The sequence below is a fragment of the Betta splendens genome, chromosome 13 (genome assembly GCF_900634795.4).
Source record: "Betta splendens chromosome 13, fBetSpl5.4, whole genome shotgun sequence".
NCBI classification, from domain to species: Eukaryota; Metazoa; Chordata; class Actinopteri; order Anabantiformes; family Osphronemidae; genus Betta; species Betta splendens.
The window spans coordinates 15,382,896-15,402,873 of NC_040893.2; the positions used below are offsets into that span (position 1 = coordinate 15,382,896).

The window sequence follows — 19,978 nt, forward strand, 5'->3', positions numbered from 1 at the left end:
ACTGTATCCACAACCCCCCAGCTTCACCTTTCACATCTCCAGCCATTAATCAGAGTTACAGGACAGGAGTCAATTCATCATCCCTCTGCCTTTTCTCTGCTCACACACACACTTTACCTGGATATCTTTATGCCTTTGATGCATTTCAATCACCTGTTTTACTCCCGATCTCTATCCTTTGTGTCTTCTTTCTTCTTCCTGTCACATTTCTCCGTGGTCTGAGCCTTCAAGCGACGGCGTCTTTTCTTTTTTTTCTGTCTCCCTCCCTTTCCTGCAGTATTTGACAGCTCACTGAGGATCAGTGCGGATCAGGGTTTCTAATCCCAGAGACGTGCCCCGGCATAGACACACCTCTGCCTTCGGCTGAGGATCTGCGGCCTCACATCTCCCGACCTCCACACGCACAAATTGCATTTCAGCTCTCCCGCAGAGAGGTTGCACCTCACAGACAACCCCAGTGCGTTTGGTACAAATGCACTTTTCATGGCGCTGCACATACATATGCAGGAGCAGCAGGAATGTGCTCCTGGGTCGGAGAGTTGAGGGCAGGTGACTCCCAGTGCACGAGCATTTCCAGTTTCCTCTCGCTCTACTACGACATATGGACTGAATGAGGTCTCTGCTCTGGTTTTAGGTTTATTTGTGTGGTTAGGAACCATCAATGTGTGACCCATAAATTAAAACTTTTTTCATACATGTCCAACTTTTACTTTTATTTATAATAGATATTGTTTAAATTTAATTTATGTACTAAGGCAAAGCAGCTAGTTTTTATTGCAGTAATAAATTATCCTGTTTTTTTTTTCTTTGAGGAAAAACTTTGCCTCCAAATTTGCAACGGATTTCCTCCTTAAACTTCACACATTCTGTGTATGTGTGTTTCTCCAAGGAGAATAATCCAGTGAACCATTTCCTCCACGCCGTGATTAGAAAGAGGGATTTCATCTAATTAAAATGGACACTGCGTCCAGTCTCACAGCCCATCAGATTACAGAGTGGCCCTTTATTGCAGGGCTTTTTGTCATAGCCCTGAACTGATTGCAACCAAGCGGCCTTTGATTTGGCCACTGAACTTCGGCAAAAGCAAAAAAATAATAAAAAAGGCCACCTACTATTGTCGTAACAGGATGGAGGGAGCTTAAGATAGGAATCAGCAGGAGAAAGACAGGGGGAAAAATAAAAAAAAATTCAAGGTGTTTGCAATCACCCTCCCATTGTCAGACGCAGAGGGAGAGCTGGCCGTCCGTCTGCTGGGGCGGCTTTGTCTCGGGGCTCAGATCACGCAACGCGATTGGAACGTTAATAGAAGTTGGTGATACAGCATGTGATACGCCTGCTGCGACAGATGCACACAATGAATATAGGACAGATAATGGTTCAGACACAGAGATAGGCTCTGTCTTCACACACACGCACGCACGCACGCACACACACACACGCACGCACGCACGCACCTACACACACACACACACACACGCACGCACGGCGATCAGCAACATGTTCACCCAGATCAAAGGGATTTCTGTGCAACAGTGAAGCGATGGATGAAGTACACAAAAACGATGGTTGCCAGACTGGAACTAAACCTCTTTCCACCTCACTTCCTTCCACGTTTTTGTCCCTTTCTCTCTCCACCTCCCTCGCCGCCTCCCCATCTCCAGCTCCTCCGCTCGTCTTGGCGAGAACGGTCTGATTCGCCTCCCTCCCTCAGCACAAAGAACGTGGCAGAGGACCTCTTTCTTCTTCATAAACTCTCACCGTTAAACAGTCCGCCCCATTCGCACTCCATCGCTGCACACTTCCCTCTCTCTCTCTCTCTCTCTCTCTCTCTCTCTCTCTCACTCGCTCTCCGTCTCTCTCTGCCTCCGCATCCGTCCGTCTCTCTTTGCAAACCCCACCGAGCCTCTCGCAGTTAGTGGGGTTTGGAGTGAAAACAGCGGCGTGGCGGACGAGGGGGGGAGAAAAATGGAAAGTAAGAGAAAGACAAGGGCAAAGGAGCAAGAGGGCGAGTGTGCAGGAGTGCAGGGGAAAATGGACAGGGAAGGAGGGAAGCAGCCGGAGGAGTGGGGGAGCGGCAGGAATATGGGGGGACTGTGTTAAAGGGCTGCATGGTTGTGTTGGGAGAGAGCCGGGGTATTGATTCAGGGCCTTTTGACATGCTAATTTGCTTGCTGACTGCTTTAATCGCTCGCTCTTCCCATCACGGGCTTCAAAGAGAGACTGCTTTTTTCTAACAGACGCGGAGAGGAGAGGATGAAGGACAGGGGAGATCACGCTTTGTGGCAATTTTACAACATGTTGCTAGTGTTGGCTCACGACCATCTTAACACAACTGTCCTGTCTCGCTGTAATAAGAGACTAGTTAATTAATATTCATTTTACGTTCTCGTACTGTTTGGCAGAATTCATGCTGTCCAATAAAATGTTGGTGGATATTTCCACTTTTTGTGTTTTTGAATTTTCAAGATGACTTGAAGAGGATTTGATCAAAACATGTCTGATTTAATTCAGCCTGTTTCAAACATTCAAATAAAACCTGTTGCTATTGAACTCCAGATTCATCTAATACAATTAGTGTATTGCATAGTGGATCGACACATGTTTGTTTTTCAAAGTAAACTGTATCTTAAATTTGGCTAAACCATTTACTAAATTTACATCTTGCAAGTACATGTTAATTAGTCTAATACATTCATACGTTCACTGTTTGTTTCTTTACAAAACGAGTCAAGTTGGACATCTGCACTTTTACTTGAGCCAGTGTAAATTCCTTGAACAAACTAGACAAACTAAACCACATTGCTCCAAAAATTCCTAAAAAATAATTCCTTTTTTTAAAATATAAAAATTTTAAAATGAAGCTAATTGCTCTTTTCCCACACACAGACGCTGCGGCATCGCCGCGGCCGCCGGTCACGCTCCACCACCGCGGCTTCCTGCTCTGAACATGCAGCACAAGGAGAACGAGAGAGGGGCGACGAGTGTCGAGGGCTGCGGAGGAACAAACACTGAGGCAGGACAGCAGCTCTAGCAGGAAAAACATGTCAGCACCTCGGCTAATGATGGCTGAATTACCACCACCCCCCCCCCCCCCCCCCCTCCTCCTCCTCCCAGTCAAGGGAGGATTTGTGCGTCCACGGGACTTTTTTCATCACAGCGGCACAATATAAAAAATGTTTTAAGCAATTATTTTAACAGGGAAGGGAGGGCGCACGGCACATGAGACGCTTTGTCCTTTATTTTGGTGTCTGTTGTTCTTTCCTGTTCACTGCTGGTTATAAATTCCTCGTCTCTATTCCGCAGCGCAAAAAGAGCCTCTTTGGCGGCAGAGAGAGTGATGAGCACATTCATCTGAGTTCCTGTGCACGCGTGCGATCTCGCTTATGAACTGTGACTGCGTATGAGAGTTTTCACATGCAAGCGTGCCTGGTCTTCATATGCAGTAAGAGCAAAATGTGGCCATGCGCCGGGGCCCGTGTGCATGTTTCTGTGTGCGTCTGCGTGTGTGTTTGTGGTAGCGGTGACGGGTGATGATGTCCCGTGCGCTGCTCCAAGCTGCCTCCCTCTCAACAGCGAGGGTAATCTCATTATTCAGCCCACTTCCTGCTGCCGCCACCAGAGACAGGCTGACAAACACTAACCACCTCCACGGCCAGAGCGGAGGAGAAAAAAAAAAAACAGGAGACGAGGAGAAAGAGAGAGAGTGTGAATAGGTGGAAATTGCTAACAGAAGCTCAGCGGTAAAAATGAACGGAGACAAAAGATGGAGAAGAAAGCACGTTCAAGCAACAGGATATTTAAGGAGACGTGGGGAGAAACAGCAAACGAGCGATCGAATTGGCCGGGAAGAAAATGCAAATGCTTAATTTGTGTGTATGCAGAAAAGAGGAGGAAGGAGGAGGAACGCGGGGTTTGGAGAGGAAGACGGAGGGACTGTGGATGTGTATTTAAAGCCACTGGGGACCAGCACGCTAAATAGAATTACGTGGTGAATTTAGAAGGATGCTCCCAAGCGCATATTCAACACTGTCAACGGAGCAAGAGACAGAATGGGAGACCTACATATAGTCACACACACGCGAGTGGAGCGCAGGAGAGAGACCCCGTCCCCAAAAGCCTCTTAATCCAGTACCAGCGAGAGTCTTCAGCTCAGAGCAGAGCAAGAAACGGGCCTCGAGTGGGAGAACACTCCCACGACACAGGTTAATCACAAACGCAAACACACACTAATGCGACATCATTTAAGGGGATACACAAAGTGTGGAAAAGGAAGACTTTTGGTAAAGACGTTGATAAATTGTGTTGATTGTATCCGTCACAGGTTTGCTGTAACGCAGGATTCATGTTTATCAGTTTCTGTTTCGCTACATTTCTGTGCCTGTGTTCACGTGTTGACGGGTGATGATGGGCTGCCTGGACCCGGCTCACAGTTGAATTCAGCTCCGCCGTGTCAAAAGAATCTGTCACTTCCACACCTCCACCACGTTATAGTCTCAACAAACACACGCGAGACGTGAGGAAAAATATACACCCGCAACGCAACGTAAAATGTGCTGATTTCGCCGAACACGCACGCCACCGCGTACGCAGAGCTGCTGACGAAGCGTTCCCGGTCCAAATGTTTATCTCACGTGACAAAAAAATGGTGGAGGTAATTATCATTTCCCCCATAATGACACACATAGTTCTCACTAATCTCCCCTTCCCACCCAGCTCATCAACACCCCATCCAGTGGGGACCCCTTCACCAGATGAGGAGCGAGGAGACACCTTGACCCCCGCTGTCGCCCACAGACGGTGGGGGGAGGTAGTTAGCAGGGAAAGGGATCCCAAAAGCAAACACACAGAGTCTCCTTCAGATCAGGGGGCCCCACGGCCCCCAGTGCCTGGCTTGTCCCTCTCGGCTCGGCCCAGGCTGTGCACCCTAGCTACCCTCGGCCCACCTTAAGCACAGACACCCAGCCGCAGCTGTCAAAACTCTGACGTCTTAATCAATCCTGGTTCCACGACCCTGTCAGATTCAGCTGTAAGATGGATGCAGACGGCAGTGACCTTTGCCCTCTGCCAGGGGTGGGGAGCACTACTACTACGTGGCTTGTCAGCCCCCCCCCCCCCCACGCTACCTCTCGCCCCCTAGCTTCCCTCTCTGGCGCAAACAATGATGGAGGAGAGCCCCATTCATCCTGGGATGGGAACCAGGGTCCGAGGTGCCCTCGTAACCCCACAGGCAGGCAAAGACACACAAGTGTGTAAATGCACAGCCTTTTATACATATAATTAGGCAAGTGTAATATAGAAAAACACAGAGAAAGAGACACTTTTACACATATCTATATAAAATATTTACCCACGCTATACTTTGCGATCTTATAAATACAACCTCCCTCCCAGAAAGGCCCAGCTCAGTCATAAAGCAGTAAGTCCTTCTCCCATAGAGCCTGTCACAACATAGAATACTAACAAGCCCATCGGGTCACTGCCAGTACCCAGGATCTTCTTATCCTGGACTCGCCACAGCTGACCCTCACTGATGCCTTGGGCAGCCATGTTGAGGCCATGTTAGTCTGTGTCCAATTGAAAGTGACACGGAAAACTTTTCAAACTGCGGCTGAAATTGAACAGAGTGGATTTATTGGCAGCGTAACTGTAAACAAGTAAAGCCGATGCAGTGATATGTGATCTAAATGGATATATTGGCTTGAAAAGCGATACTGCTAGCTCAGAGGCTGGCAGACGGTCCGGGGCTGTGTTAGTCACATAAAATCACGGGTTCCAGTTCCCTCACTGCTGTCTTTGGACGGCAACAGCCATTTACCTTAACTAGGATTAAAAAGGGGAGATAAGGAGTCGATTTCAATGTTGAAGTTATGATACACAGCATGAGATCAGGGTTCTCGTTCTAATTTGAAACAACAGCGGCAATTAGGGTGAATTGCAGTGCAGAAGACCATTCCGGGGGAAATTCAACCAGTGTGGAACTGACTACCTCTCGGTCTCCTTCCCCCCCGTCTCGCTCCGCATCTCTGACGTCGACCCCGGGGACAGAACCTTGGATGGAGCTATCGGCGTCAGGGTGGACGGACAGCACTCCGAGTTCTTAGAGTACACGCGCAAAAGCCATCTGTGACCGCTGGTGCCCCTGAGCGGCCGGTAGCACCCATAAATCACCGGACCTGTTTGTCATGCAATTAGTCCTCCAAGATAAAGGCTCCGTCGTAAATTAGAAGAGGTGTAGCGGTTCGTCCCCCTGTTAATCACCCATGCCCAGCCTCTGACCCCTCGCTGCTGCAGCCCACTGCTCTTTGTGTGACGGCGGTGGTGGTGAGGAGTGGGGGGTGTGGGGGTTAGTGGAGAATCCCAATAAACCACTGTGGCAGATTTGGCATTCCCTCCTCTGGCCGGCCGACAACTGTGCCCCGGCTTGGCGGAAAAAAAACAGGCCGCATGCGATCCACAAAACAGCTGCCGCACACTTCTAGATGTTATCCACGATAGCGAGCTGCATTCTGTGAGCTGCAATTTAGTAGGTGCAATGAAACGGGCAAGTTGAATTAGGGCTGAGGCGATCAGAGACGTCTCTCTTCATCTGGGTCTAAGCGTGAAAACGCTAAGCAGGGTTTCGGAAAGAGCTCCACTGGTGCGTTTCGTGGGCAGTGTTTTGAATTCACCGATATGCTGAAGGCTATATCACGGTCTTGATTGTAAAAAGTCTGGAATGAAGCGCCCTGTGCTGACCTGAAGAGCTCATCAAAAAGCCTTGTATAGGATCACGGTGGGCTGAGACGAGAATAACCACCTAAGGAGCTCTAACCCCCCCTCACAAAATAGCACCATTTCAGCCATGTCTCACAGCTGTGTCTTTTCACTCTTCTCGTACCTGCTTGGAATGATAAACTCTTTCACTCTCCTCCCTTTCCTTCAGAGCTGTCTATCTCTGTTTCCCAGCCTCACTTTCCATTGGGAATAAGAGGACGAGGCAGGTAGGGGTGAAAAACACAGCAGCAGTGTGAGCCAGTTGGAGCTCTATCCTTCGCTCCCAGTGTCACCAGTTCCCCCGGGGTGCATCCCAGTGCACCTCCCAGTGGGTGTGCTAATTACTCCATTTACAACCATCATTGCTTCTATCGCCCTGCCAGACACTGGAAAGAGGACCGCAGAGAGTGGCAGGCCAAGAAAAAATAAATTCCAGAGTGTGAAGAGGGTGGATTGAGGGAAGAAAGAGAATGAAACATGGGGGAGAGGAGCCAGATAAAAGGAAAATGGGAGAGGCGTCTATATAAAAAAGTAGAGCCAGGAAGGAAAGAGTGGTCTTAAAATAAAGAACAGGGGAAAACAGGCAGTCGGGCGCTAAAAGCATAAAAACAAAGGTCACTTATTTACCTTGGCATTCTGCATTGCGCTCCTCATATCCAGGGTTGCAGAGGCAGTTCCCAATGGGCACCAACCACTCTCCATCGGCCCCACAGTACATCTTAGGAACCTCCTTCTCCTCCGAATTATCCACGCACGAGCCCCGGACCTCCACAAGCGAGGAGGTGTCGGCTCCAGTTATGGTGTCAGGAAACTGGGCCAAGTTACGGACCGCCAAAGGGCATTTCTTGTAGAAGACCCTGACGGACACGAGAGCGATGCATGCTCCCACGTCCTGGAAGGCCAGGTAGAAGCCCTTCCGCGTCAAAGCGCCCACGTCGCGCACCTCCGTGTTCAGCTTCATGATCCGATCTCCGATGTCCACCTGCGTGAAGCTCTCGTCCGCGGCGATGGTGTCGATCTTGCCGAACTGATTCTCGCGGATGTAGCGCTCTTTGTCGTTGTTGGACTCGTAATAGTAAAGGTTGAAGGTTTCCTTGCAGGTTCCCATGACCCCCGGGAGGCTGTTGCAGTCTCGAAGGGTGAACTTGATCTCAATGTAGACGCGCTGGGCGCCGTTACGGGGAATCCAGTCAGTGCGGAGCCAGTTGTTCTGGTTCGGTTCCATGACATTACACACCTGGTATGTCCGAATGGGAATGTTCTTCTCGTCCATAATGCTCACTTCCTCCCACTGGAAAAGGGACACAACCACAAAGACATTAGAGGGGATACTGCAAATATATAAAAAAATGCATTCCATATCATTGTTAAACAAAATGAGGATAACGTAAGGAGCCACAGGTTAAAAGTGTCACGAAGAGGACAAAATCCTTGGAGCCAGTCCAAGCCGAGAATGGGACACAATATGCAAAAGAGGAGGATTAGTCAATATTTGAGTCTCACTCAAGCTGTTAATAGATGGCTAAACTTAATGCATATTTTATAAACGGCACCTAATAGACTTGTTAGGTCCTAATATAGAACCATAAAGAAATTAATATTCATGGCTTCTCCTCATCTGTGAGAAAGGAAATTGGTAATTAGCTCTATGCCTCAGTAATGCCTGCAGCTCAATCACTTGGGGAGTGGTATACAAAATCCTCTTCCTCACACACACACTGAGAGCTGACGGCTCACGGCACTAAGTGAAGGGGAGAAAAAAGGAAAAACAGGGGATTATGTGGACGCCAAAAGCAAAGGCCTCCGAATCAATGCTAATGATCTAACGTGCGCCTGGTTTACATCGTGACGGGGACCCGGAGACGGGAGCCGCGACGGGGACTCACATGGATTACGTTATCCACCGCAACCTGGCCCGGCCTTCGCCAAGAGGAATGTTTGTTTTACTTATGATAAAGTTCCCTCTCGACAGAGCGCTGCGGAGAAACACCAACATGTCTTGAGAGGCTCAACGCCGAGAGCTCCCCCTATGTTTTCCACAGCGTTTTAAATAGAGTCTTTGACGGAGCTCGGGCCGTAAACAAGAGCAGACAGGCCTTTGGCTGCCGTCGCCCGAGCCGCTTAGAAAGGTCTACGAGGAACGTGCATCGCGCTGGGACGCTGAATGATACAGGTTATGCTGTCGGGTTGACGGCTTATCGTAAACAGTCTGCTTTTAAAAGGCGTCTTCCTCCAGATGAGGGCGGGATACGGCGAAACGTGGCTGCGGCCGCGTGATGGGGGGGCGGTGTCCGTCTTTCCCTGCTGCTCCGCTCCACCCGCTCCCCCCCCCCCCCCCCCCCCCCCCCTCCCCCCGTTCCCCCTTTTGTTGTGGAAATCAGGCCGTGCCGCGATAAGGCCGCACCTTTCCCCGATAGCAGCAGCGCGGGAGAATAAGGCCAATTGGTGGTAATGAGAAGGTGAATGCAGCCTTGGCGGAGCTGCCAGGAGCCTGTCAATCACTCGCTTGTGATGAAGCGGATGGAGGGAGGAGCCAGAGGGGCAGCACCCACCAAATTCACTGGGAAAAGCTGGTGGGCCGAGCCAGCAACAGCTGCAGCACATGAAACGAGCTCATTAGTTTACATGATTGTTGCTAACTCGCATCAATATTCATAAAACATTAAAAGGCCGACTCGTGCTCACGATCACATTTCACCGAGCAGAACAAATGCAGTGGTGACTGTTGACTGCTATTAATGTGATGTATTAATTTGTCTCACCACTGAAATGCCTTCTTTTATATTTTTATAATCTAATTTAGACTGTGTGTTGTACCTTTTGCTGAGCACCGTGCTGGTGGCACACCTTGGCACCTCACTCTGTACATTTCCCAATTAGAGCGAGAGATCACGCTTTTTGTTTGACCCTGTTCCCCGTTGCTTTATAGTCATTCTGCAGCTAGGTCTGAACCCCCCCCCCAATTCATCTATTCCAGAGGACCCTCACTCAGCTGCCAAGCTCCCCTTGCTCCCTCTCTCTCTCTCTCTCTCTCTCGCTCTCTCTCTCTTCAGCTCAATGGTGGAAAGGGATATAAAGTTTCTCCACAAAGACCGATTCAATCCACCGTCTATTCAGGAAACCTGACGCCCGCTGCAGTATCAGCCCCTGCATCTGACCATTACAGAACAGTTAGAAAGCAGGGGAGCAGGGGTGTTGGGGATGGGGAGGGGGGGGGGGGGGGGTCACGTAGCCTCAGCGGTGCTCAACGTGGATTCCGGGGACCCCATGGGGCCCCGGAGGGTGTTCCAGAGGATCTCCTTATGATAAAATTCCAATTTAACTGTATTTTAGTGTATGAGACTGGGAATTCTGCCTTGATCTCACCAGGATACTAACATCCCTAGTGTGCAGATAGCAACACAATAAATTATCAACAAAGCTTTTCCCATAAAGCGCTCACCAGGACAAAATCTTATCAAAGAGGTCTGTGTATTTGTCTGGCGGTCCACTGCAGACTTCCTGCCAATAATGGATATTATCTCTCTATTTTTGCTCAATAGGGGACCGTGCGTCCCAACAAGGAGACGGTTCTTTGCCGTACTTACCCCTCCTTCTGTCGGGTTGGCGACCCATCCCAGTTCCCCCTGTACAGCTCTGGAGTCCAATAACGTGACTGGAAAACAAGGGGGGAAATGAGTCTCAGTGGTCCATTCACCGGCAGGTCTAAGAGGAGATCATTTTGGCTGATAGGGGCGTAATTAATAGAAATGTCTCGAGTAGAAATTAATAAATGTCAGTGCCGAGAGAGTAAAATCCAAAAGCCAGTGATTTGCAGAATCTAAACTTGGAAATGTTTTCGTCCAATTCCCTGCACTGAGGTATGTTTGGGTTGATTTTCGTTAAGGAAGTAGATTTTCTGCATATGCATTTCCCCGGTGTGTATAAAATAACGATTTCTCAGTTTGCGCAGCGGCAGCTTTGAGCGCGTTTGATGGAATCAATTAGAAGCCGCGCGCATAAACTTGGTCGCAGGAGAAACGAAGGCGTCAAAGCGCCTCTGACAAACAGTCTGTCCTTGACGTTTTTCTCATTTTACCGAGAAAAGTGAAGCATTGAACCTGAACGCGGATTTGAAACGCATTGGGTTGAATTAAACGTCGCTGTGCACTTTGTATCTTTTTTTATATGATGGGATGTTTTGAATTTTGGTACCTGAAAAGCTTAACGGACTCGTCTGTATAAATCAACACAGACTGATATTAATTTTTTTTAAATATTTTTGGACCGAGTCCGTGATGGACAATTGTGGACTGTTGTCAGACCGTTTTGCTCGCTTTACTGACGCTGTGCTTTATCTGACGTTAGATCAAATAAAGAGTATAGATAATAGTGTTGCAAATGAAAGTCTGTTTTGGGCCCGTGCATTTTAAACGCGGCCGCAGTGCGCCCCGGTTCCCCGAGCAGGTAACTCGGAGCGCAAAGCCTCTGCGGAGCTTTCATTTTGCGCAGGGCAAAACGTGCTCAGTTTGCGGTTTAGTGTTTTGTATTTTAGCAGAACGTCTGCTTTGGCAAAGGCTTAATCGGGACCCGCTGGGCACCATTTTATTCTCCGCAGGCTGTAGCGTGAAATAAAGCAAAGCGCGATTTTAAAAAAAAAACTTTTCAAATGGGTCTTTCCATTTCCACGCACAGATCTGTTCAACCGGTTCAATGTGCAAACTGGAAATTCACCTAAACTCTGATCAACAGGATCAAATCCCTCAGACGTTGCGTTGTGTTAAACTGCCTTTTAAACAGACTTCCCCTGTTCGCACAGTGGGAAGCGAGGCTACAAGTCCTCCAGCTTCCAGCCGTTCTGCAGCTCGGATGATCCGAACCTGCGCCGAGACCAAACACGGTGTCTGCGCATTTGGACGGTCGGTTCACTCGAAACCCCGCAAAAGCTGCCGCGCAAAGGCAACTCTCGGCTCTCCATCAGTAAACTGTCCGAGGGTCCGTGCGCTCCGGCGAAGGGACCGACCGCGAAGTGGGGCTCCACGGCGCGAGCACGAGCGCAGACGGAGCGTGGACAAAGTCAAAAGTCCCCAGCAGTTATTTTTCTCCAAACAACCTTACCTTCATTTGGAGGATAAATCCGTCCCGGCGAAACTAGTGAAGCAATCCCCGAAACAAGAAAGGTGACCGTGAACAAAATCCCTGCCATGAGTGCCATTTGCGTCGTTGTCCCGTTTTTCTCTCCTCTTTTTCTTTCGTTGCTCTTCTCCAAGGTCCTGCTCTCTCTCTCGCCCTCTCTCTCCCTCTCTCTCTCTCTCCCAGTGGAATATGGGTTCGAAGCGGACTCGGCGAGAGAGACGCACCAAGCGCACCACAGCCAGGAGGCGGGTCTAGTGTGGCGGCTCTGACGCGGAGCCCGTCAATCCGTATAGGAAACGCATTGAACAGACGGGAGAGAGGGGGTGAATAATCATTAACTACCCCCCCCCCCCCCCCCAAACAAGTCGCTCTCTGATTTATAGTGATTAAAGTCAAACACACGACGCGTTTCTCATTCAAACTCCACATGCAGGTACGCACGCGGAGTGAAACGGATCAACAGTGGAAACGTGAGTGCGCCTCGTTGCGCGGAGCCGCACCGGGGCCAGAAGCGGCGTCTTCGACTTTAAATAATAGAAACAGCCCCTTTAAATATATTTATATGCGAGGAGCACGATGCGTCACTTTTGGTCTTCCGTGCTCCTCGGCGGTCGCACCGAGCTGATCCTGCGTGTAGTCCGCCTTCAGCGAAGCGAAGCGCGGCGCCGCGCGAGGTGAGCCGCACCGGACCAAGGTCGCCACCTAGCGGACGCATTTACGCTTGTTCCTCCTTCAAAATTGGATTTGAGACAATGTGGAGTATGACCTCCCTAATACTACACGGCATTGCACTTTGTGAAATTGACTATGCGCGCTTTTGATCGGCGGTGAGCTTGTATTGGATTATTGTCACTCGCTATCATTCCAAATTTCTTCCAAGGTTTACGTGCATTCAGGGTGGAACGTGCACACAGAGCCCATCCATCAGCGCCGGGGACGGATCGGGCGTTATCTCGGCGCGGCAGAGGTGAATGATTTGCAGAAACTGGTGTAACTTGGGTAATTTTCCCCAGATAAAGCGTGCATTGTTCAGCCGTGAAAATACAACAGCTGTGTCCAGGTGTGGGGCTTTGGCCCAGGGGGCTGTAACGCTCACATCCTCCTACACAGGTCATCCGTCGCTCCCATGAGATGTGCCCGTCCAGCAGGCAGCCTTTCAATGATCTGCACGGGAGATTGTGGCTGCGTGGGTGGGTCGGGGCGTTCTGCATGGCCGTTCGCTGAAGCCCGTCACTGCACACAGGCTTTCACGTCCACAACCGGAGCCATAAGGGCAGAGGGGAGGGTCCCTTAGATTGTGGCCTTCATGAAATACAGAGGCGGTGATTCAGCCGAAAAGCATCCACCGTGCCAGAGTGTCCTTGGGCAAGGCATTCGATCCTTATCAGCTGTAGCAATGTTAATTATTTGGGAAGTCAAAACAGAATTCTATTATAATTTAGAATAGTCTCTCCATTATCTTTGGAATGCGTGTGTCTTTTTTTGCATGAAGTTTTTATTTTTTTCATCTCGCTTCGTCCAATGTGTCTTTCAGTAGAAACAACCTGTAACCTGTCGCTTTGCGCTTCCACGTGTGGAAGATCCCGCGTGCTCCTGCTGCTTTGTTTGGAGCTGTCACTCCAACCTCAGGCTTCCAAGTCTTGGCTACAATGTATTTATTTCAGCGCATGAAGGGAAACTCCCGAGTGTCTTCTGAAGGTGGTCAAATACACGGCAGATGCACCTGCCTTCGTCTCAGATGCTGAGACTGACACCATAGTTTGTTAATGTAGGTGCATTCACGCTAAAGCTAACGCAGGTATTGGCTCTATCGGATCCGTGTTGATTCGTGGCCTTCAATACAAATGTAAATGAGAGAGGATCACACTGAAGTTGTGATCATGAGTCATAAGGCATTGATGGGGAGACGGTCATTGAGGTTATGATCTCCAATAATTCTGCATGCGATGAATCTCATGCTCTGGTCTCGTTGAACTGCTCGGCCGTCAACGTGGATCATCCCAACGTCAAAGCCAGAAGAAGACCTGGAGAGGGTGCTTTGAATGGTTTTCCAACCAACAGAGGCCCCGTGATGGCGCCCCGACGGTGGTCGGGACGCGGTGCGAGTGGGCGGGTCCCGTCTATTGTCTTGCGTTATTTGTGTCGCCGTGTTTTTGATTGATTACACTTCCACGGTTTCCTTTATCTCCCTGTCAGAGCGGCAGAGTGGTAGAGTGCCCCCCGCGTCCCCCTCCCCTCCGCGAGCCCACTCCGCTTTCTCCAGATGGCATCCGCTGCCCACACATCTGCATTGTGTGCCAATCACACACCCCGGCTGAGCCGACGCACACACACACACACACACACACACACACACACACACACACACACACACACACACACACACACACACACATGCTCTAATAAAGTAACGCAAACTTCACAAACGTCGCAATTTGCTGATAAACCACGATCAGTTACGTCTTTGTCTCTAACGCAGTGAAAGTTGATCAGAAAATAATCTGTTTCCCTGGCAATAACTGCTGTCGTCATCAAACCCATCAAATAAATCCAAGACTCCGAAAAACGCCTGATCAAGCACATCTTCGGGCTGTGCTCCACCAAACAAAGCTCCGGTGGTTTTCTCCCACTTCTCTCTCCACAGTTTGGGGCATTGTTTCAAATCAAATCCCCTTCGGTGCCTCCTGCTGGCCTGACCCCCCCCCCCCCCCCCCCCTCATTCTCCTGGCCCTGCCCACCGCCCTCGGACCCTCAGCCCCACAGTGTTCCCCGGGACCCGCATTCAGAAAGGCCCCTGGAGGTCAGAGCGAGTGGGAGTGGAAGGAGCCGAAAGGGAAGACGGGATCAAAGCAGCCGCGGGACGTCTGCTGTGATGCCGTGTGTCAGAGATGAGGCAGAGTCCACTGGACTAGAAATAACGCTCGCACAAACACCGGCCCGAGCTCTACACACATATGACAAATGGGCTCGTTTTTACAACTTCGCATTGTTTCCCAGCTGTTTTGGGGCTTTTGCGTTATTTAATAACTGCAGCGCTCATCCGCTGTTTGCTTTGTATCTACGCAGGCCCTCCTTCATGTTTACGCGACCTGACGTCTCACTTGCAGCGCGTTTGTGTTTGTCTTCCGAGCTGCTGCCCAACCACACTCTCCTCTTCTGTTTACATTCACATTTGCATTTAAATTCACGGAGGACGGCGTCACCCAGAGCGCTGCAGAACGCTGCTCAATAATCATTATTGAGACAACACCACAACTTCAGCAGAGGGTGCTCTCTGCTGTTTGGACCTGAAGTAATAAGGTGCATTTCCATTCTCCCTTTGCAGCAGCTCCAGCTTCAAGCTTCGCCCTGTGGCATTTGTGAACAAACTGGTACGCGCGTGGTTGCACGAGCAGGTGACCCACAGGTGACTGGTCGTCACTAAAGCCCTAATAAAGCATCCTAATCGCTATCTCACTCCAGCTCACGGTGTCATGAATGAATTACTAGGAATCAATGAATCAGTGAGTTGCTGATATGATCAGTCAGCAAATGCAAACGGAGGCAACGGTGCAAAAGCTACAGACTCTGAGCACCTGGGCTCGGCGCTGAAAGGCCCCTGACCGGACTCCAGCTGTGGCCCCGCACGGCGCCGCTGGCGGCTCCCTGACCTATTCGCGCCCCTGCCACCCAGCTCTCCGCCCCCCGACGGCACCGCGCCGGTCAATAAGCAGCGCGGCGGGTCCGGCAGCCGAGCCCAGCGGGCGCGAGCTCTCCCACCGGTCGTGGGAGAGCAGCCGGCGAGAGGCCCTTTGTGCGCTTTCAGAATCACCGGAGGGCTTTGAAAGGAGGCCGTTGTTGTGCCCGCCCTGTTGTTTACCGCCCTTCGTTTCCCCGTTCGGAGTTGTTGTTCTGGGAAATGCCACTGATTTGAGACCCGACAGCGGGTGGTACTGTATGCGCTCACACAGAGTTTCTCTAATGCCACGCTGTAATATCAAGACATATCGAGGTTACATGCCTTTCTGGAGCCAGTGTGATAGAAATAAATAGAAAGTGCGGCTGAAATGTGCATTTTATGGAAAGCTACACTGTTTCCCTGACTGGGACTAATGTGGATGATTTGCTGAGTTGCTCTGTTGTGTTTCATTAAATGTAAAGGTAGCAAGTTGCATCAAAGCCAGAAACGAATCTCGTTAAACCCGTGGAAACTCGCTTATTGTACCGTTTTCTCGTACAAGCATCATTTCTGGGTTGTTAGACGACCGCGTAACAATCAGCCCCAACTCCTGGCAGCTTTGGGAGTTTAAAGATGTAAAAGATTGCAAACAAAAGGCGTTTGGCAGTGGCGAAGGGGGACCTGCTCCGCGGGGGAGATAATTCAAGGTGTCTGGAGCTTATTTTATGGCTGGGCGTTGATTCCAGAGCACCTTCTCCTTATCGCCAGGCTGCGATGGAGAGGTGGAGCGGTGACGGTGAGCGTGTGAGTGTGAGACGATGAGGGATCAGCTTCCTCTGCAAGTTCCTGTGTAAACTATTTACACATGGCAAAAATGTCATTAATCAAATTTATATTGATTTAATTGTGGTGTTTACAACGGAGCGCACAGATGCCGCAGCGACACCCGCACTGACACTTGGCTGAACTGTCAAACTTGTGATTTGGCGACGGGGTTCGTGTTGTCGCTGACGTCCACTGGAGCGAGTTAGTGAGGAACAAGACAGAGCACAGAAGGTGGTGGGAGTGTGGATCAACATTTGGGCTTTTACTGGGAGAAGACTGGTGCACATGAGCCGAGCAGCCTTAATATCAGTATTATAAACAAATTAGCTCATGGTCTGGTGGAGGTTTTCATTTCAACCCAGAGGTTTTTGATGTTAACAAAGGCCGTGTACAAAATTAAGGCCATATTTTCCAGCGGTTACGTGTCACAGACACTGTTGCTAACCAAGAATCTGCAGCTTTATTTTGTGGTTGAACTGAAGTCCTCGCTTCCTGTTTGTGCCATGAGACGACCAAACTCCGCTTCCGACGGAGCCGAGGGTGGATCAGGCTGCGGCTGATGCAACCATCCTTCTGATGGCGGATGAGGTTTACAATTCACAATCCATACACGGTTACATAACTATCAATGCTGATGCGGCGTTTGCATGTTCCTTGATAACTTACCCTGCCTATTCTGAATTTACCAATACTAATCTTCCACATTCATAATACAAGAGTCGACCTAATGTTGCACCATGAGCACTGAGTTAAAACATTTGCTTGATAGCGGCCGTTCTTCTCCTCCGTCCTCCTCTTCCTCCTCCTCCTCTCGGGGCAGGCTGTATTTGTGCTATGGGTGTTGATGGAGGAGGTGGGTGAGGTAGGGCTGAGCATGGTAATCACCTGAAGGTGGGCTGGTTGCTATGGTGTCCCATCGCTGCACAGTGACAGCAGCGAGAGCCTATTGAGTTGCACAGAGGAGGAGAGAGCTGTCGAGCTGTCGAGAGCGCTGCGCATTACACACACACACGCGCACGCACACACGCACACACACACACGCACACACACACACACACACACACACACACACACACACACACACACACACCATTTGACTCACTATATCTGTGAAGCCCTTCCAGCTCAACATTGCATCAAGCCTGAATATATTTTAATTCAAAGCATAATCAGAATCTTCCCCTATAAAGCATGTTGCTGATGAAAGCACAAGTTTGAGCAGAGACACAAGCACAACACACAACAGGCCGCAGTCAAACACGTGACAAATGTAAAACAAACACGTTCGCGCGCATCACGCTCGCACAGAAACACAGTCGTCTGAGGCAACTGACAGATGCCCACATATTTGTCTGAGATGAGCATATTCAAACACACAAGCCAGATGGGGGCGAGGGAGTGAGCGGCCGAGGGATCCGGATCCAGTCACGCCGAGCGTCTACAGCACCAATACAAAGCACACGGCGAGCTGTGGGAGCTGTGGGCTCCACACGCTGCCTCCCGTCTCCCACCGGACCCAAACTCACACAAACCCTCATCGTGACACGTGCTGCAAATAAAAAGAGGAGAAGTCCCCGCTTCTTTTTCACGAGCAGACAAACGCGCACACGAAAATTCCCAGGTAGATTGAGACTTTGATTGTTATTCAGACGCGCTCTTCTCAGGTCGCACCGCGATGCCAAAATAGCAATTACCCCTCCTGTGTTGTGAGATAGGAGCTGCAGGAACCCCGGAGCAGCTGCCTGTTATTACTTATGTAAATATCACATGGCAGCGGCGTCTCTGCCCAATTTAGAGGAGACACGTATGCGCGTGTGCGTCTCTGCGCAGGGATGGAGGTAAGACGGCGACGGCGACGGCGGCGGCGGCGTGCGTGAGCGCACGTGAAAGCGATTTCAAGTCATTTCAGGCTCACTCAGACAGAAGACGGGGACGATCGCGGAAACCAAATTCATATTTATAGAATAGAAATTACTTTTGTTATTGAAAAAGGTTCATTCTGAAAAAGCGTCGCACATAATAATAATAATCTGAATAAGGGGACAGGTCGACACAACTAGAAACTAGAGATTAAACCAAACACAAACAACTGTTTATACTGTGAATAAAGGTTCTTAAGAAAATAGACCTGCCTTAAACTGAGTAGTTCACAATCGCCAACTAATCATTAACAGGCCCCTATTTAAACTGGCTCTGAGTGGATGAGGAAGAGATGCCACTTTTCACCTCAGCAATGACCTTTGACCTTTCTCACGTGACCACAGACACTAAATAATAAAAAAGGTAGAATGAAAAATGTCTGCACAGACCATTTTTATTAGATTAGATTCAATATTTACTAAAACACTATATAGGAGATAGTGTATTTGTTCCCTTTAAAACCAACCCTGTTCGTGTGGAACTCCCCGATTGAGCTAAATGTGCAGACAGGATCTGCAAATTGGCACGACGTGGAGCGGCTGCCAATCCATCACACGCGGAGGCAGATAACTTTCCTCCTGCCTCTGGACTGCGATTGGCCGCTGGCTGACCGCTTCATCAATCACGGTGAAAATGAGCAGTTCATTCTCTCCACAGGTCCAATAACATCATAATCTTTTTCCAAGTAGGGCCATAAATCAAGCCGCGAGTCAAAGTCGAGTTTCATCACGAGACATTAGATCTGAGTCCGGCGAGAGTCGCGCGGACGCTGTCTAAGAAACGCTTCGAGTCCAAATGCGGAGCTGTGCTGTTCAGGTGTACCTGTGTTCATCTGTACGGTTTGAGGGCAATGATGGTTCGAATGGTGAAAGCACTAGTGGCAGCTTCAAGCAAAAGTAACTAAACTCCACACATGCTGCGTTGCACATACGTAGACTTTAACCTTTAAAAGCAGCACCTCCTGCTTATTTGCAGCATCACCGTGCGTTGCATTGGGCAGAGGGTGAACCCTGCATTAAGCCACTCCAACCGCACTGATTCCACTTACAGCTAAAAGCAGGTGGGCTTCCATCCATCCCACCACTATATGTACGGATATACCTTTGGAGAGGAGTCCCCTGTGTCCCCGCTGCAATGCGAGCCCTGCCGTAAAACTCCCCGTCCTCCTCTCCAGTTCCCCCTCAAAGGTTGCAGGTAAATAGGGTAATCTTCTGGCCCATCGCCCCCTCTCTCTGGGTAGATGAAACTCAACCCCCCCCCACACCCCCTCCCCGCTGCACCGCGTCGAACCCCTCGCCACCCGCTCCCAACAAGGCCCACCTATTCCTCCGGCTCTCTCCCTCTCCTCCTATCTAATCACAATCCATTAGCCGCCCCATTAAAATTCTTTTGTCCAATTTGGGAGGAATGCTACCCTCGTGGAAAAACAGAATGGAGCCACAATAGGGCCTTTTCAAAGCGCGCTCGACTTTTATTACGCAGAGTCGCTGAGGAGTGCCACCCACCTCCGCTGCGGCTTCCAGTCGCCTCGTCTTCCCTCTCAGCGTGTGTTTGCATGCGTGAATTATAGTCACAGTAGTGAAAGTGGATGTGAGATATAGGTTGGATATTTATAGTTATTATTTGATGTATCTATTGCCTTTCAACTTCTCAGTAGGTTTGATGGAGCTTATACTCCCAAACAAAAAAAAGAGAGGCCCCGAGGTG

At 49.8% G+C, this 19,978-nt stretch overlaps 1 protein-coding gene across 2 annotated transcripts in view; it reads right to left on the reverse strand.

Annotated features, from left to right (window-relative positions):
- Positions 1-12,179, reverse strand: part of epha4l (eph receptor A4, like) — a 45,201-nt gene extending 33,022 nt beyond the window's left edge. The window contains exons 1-3 of one of the 2 annotated variants that reach the window (XM_029170258.3): positions 11,851-12,179; positions 10,341-10,408; positions 7,381-8,044 (exon numbers count right to left, since the gene is read on the reverse strand). In XM_029170258.3, coding sequence (XP_029026091.1) covers positions 7,381-8,044; positions 10,341-10,408; positions 11,851-11,947 — 829 coding nt within the window. In that variant the 5' untranslated portion in view covers positions 11,948-12,179. The remainder of the gene's footprint in view (positions 1-7,380; positions 8,045-10,340; positions 10,409-11,850) is intronic. The other variant, XM_029170257.3, reaches the window with a different exon arrangement.
- Between the last annotated feature and the right edge of the window lie 7,799 nt (positions 12,180-19,978).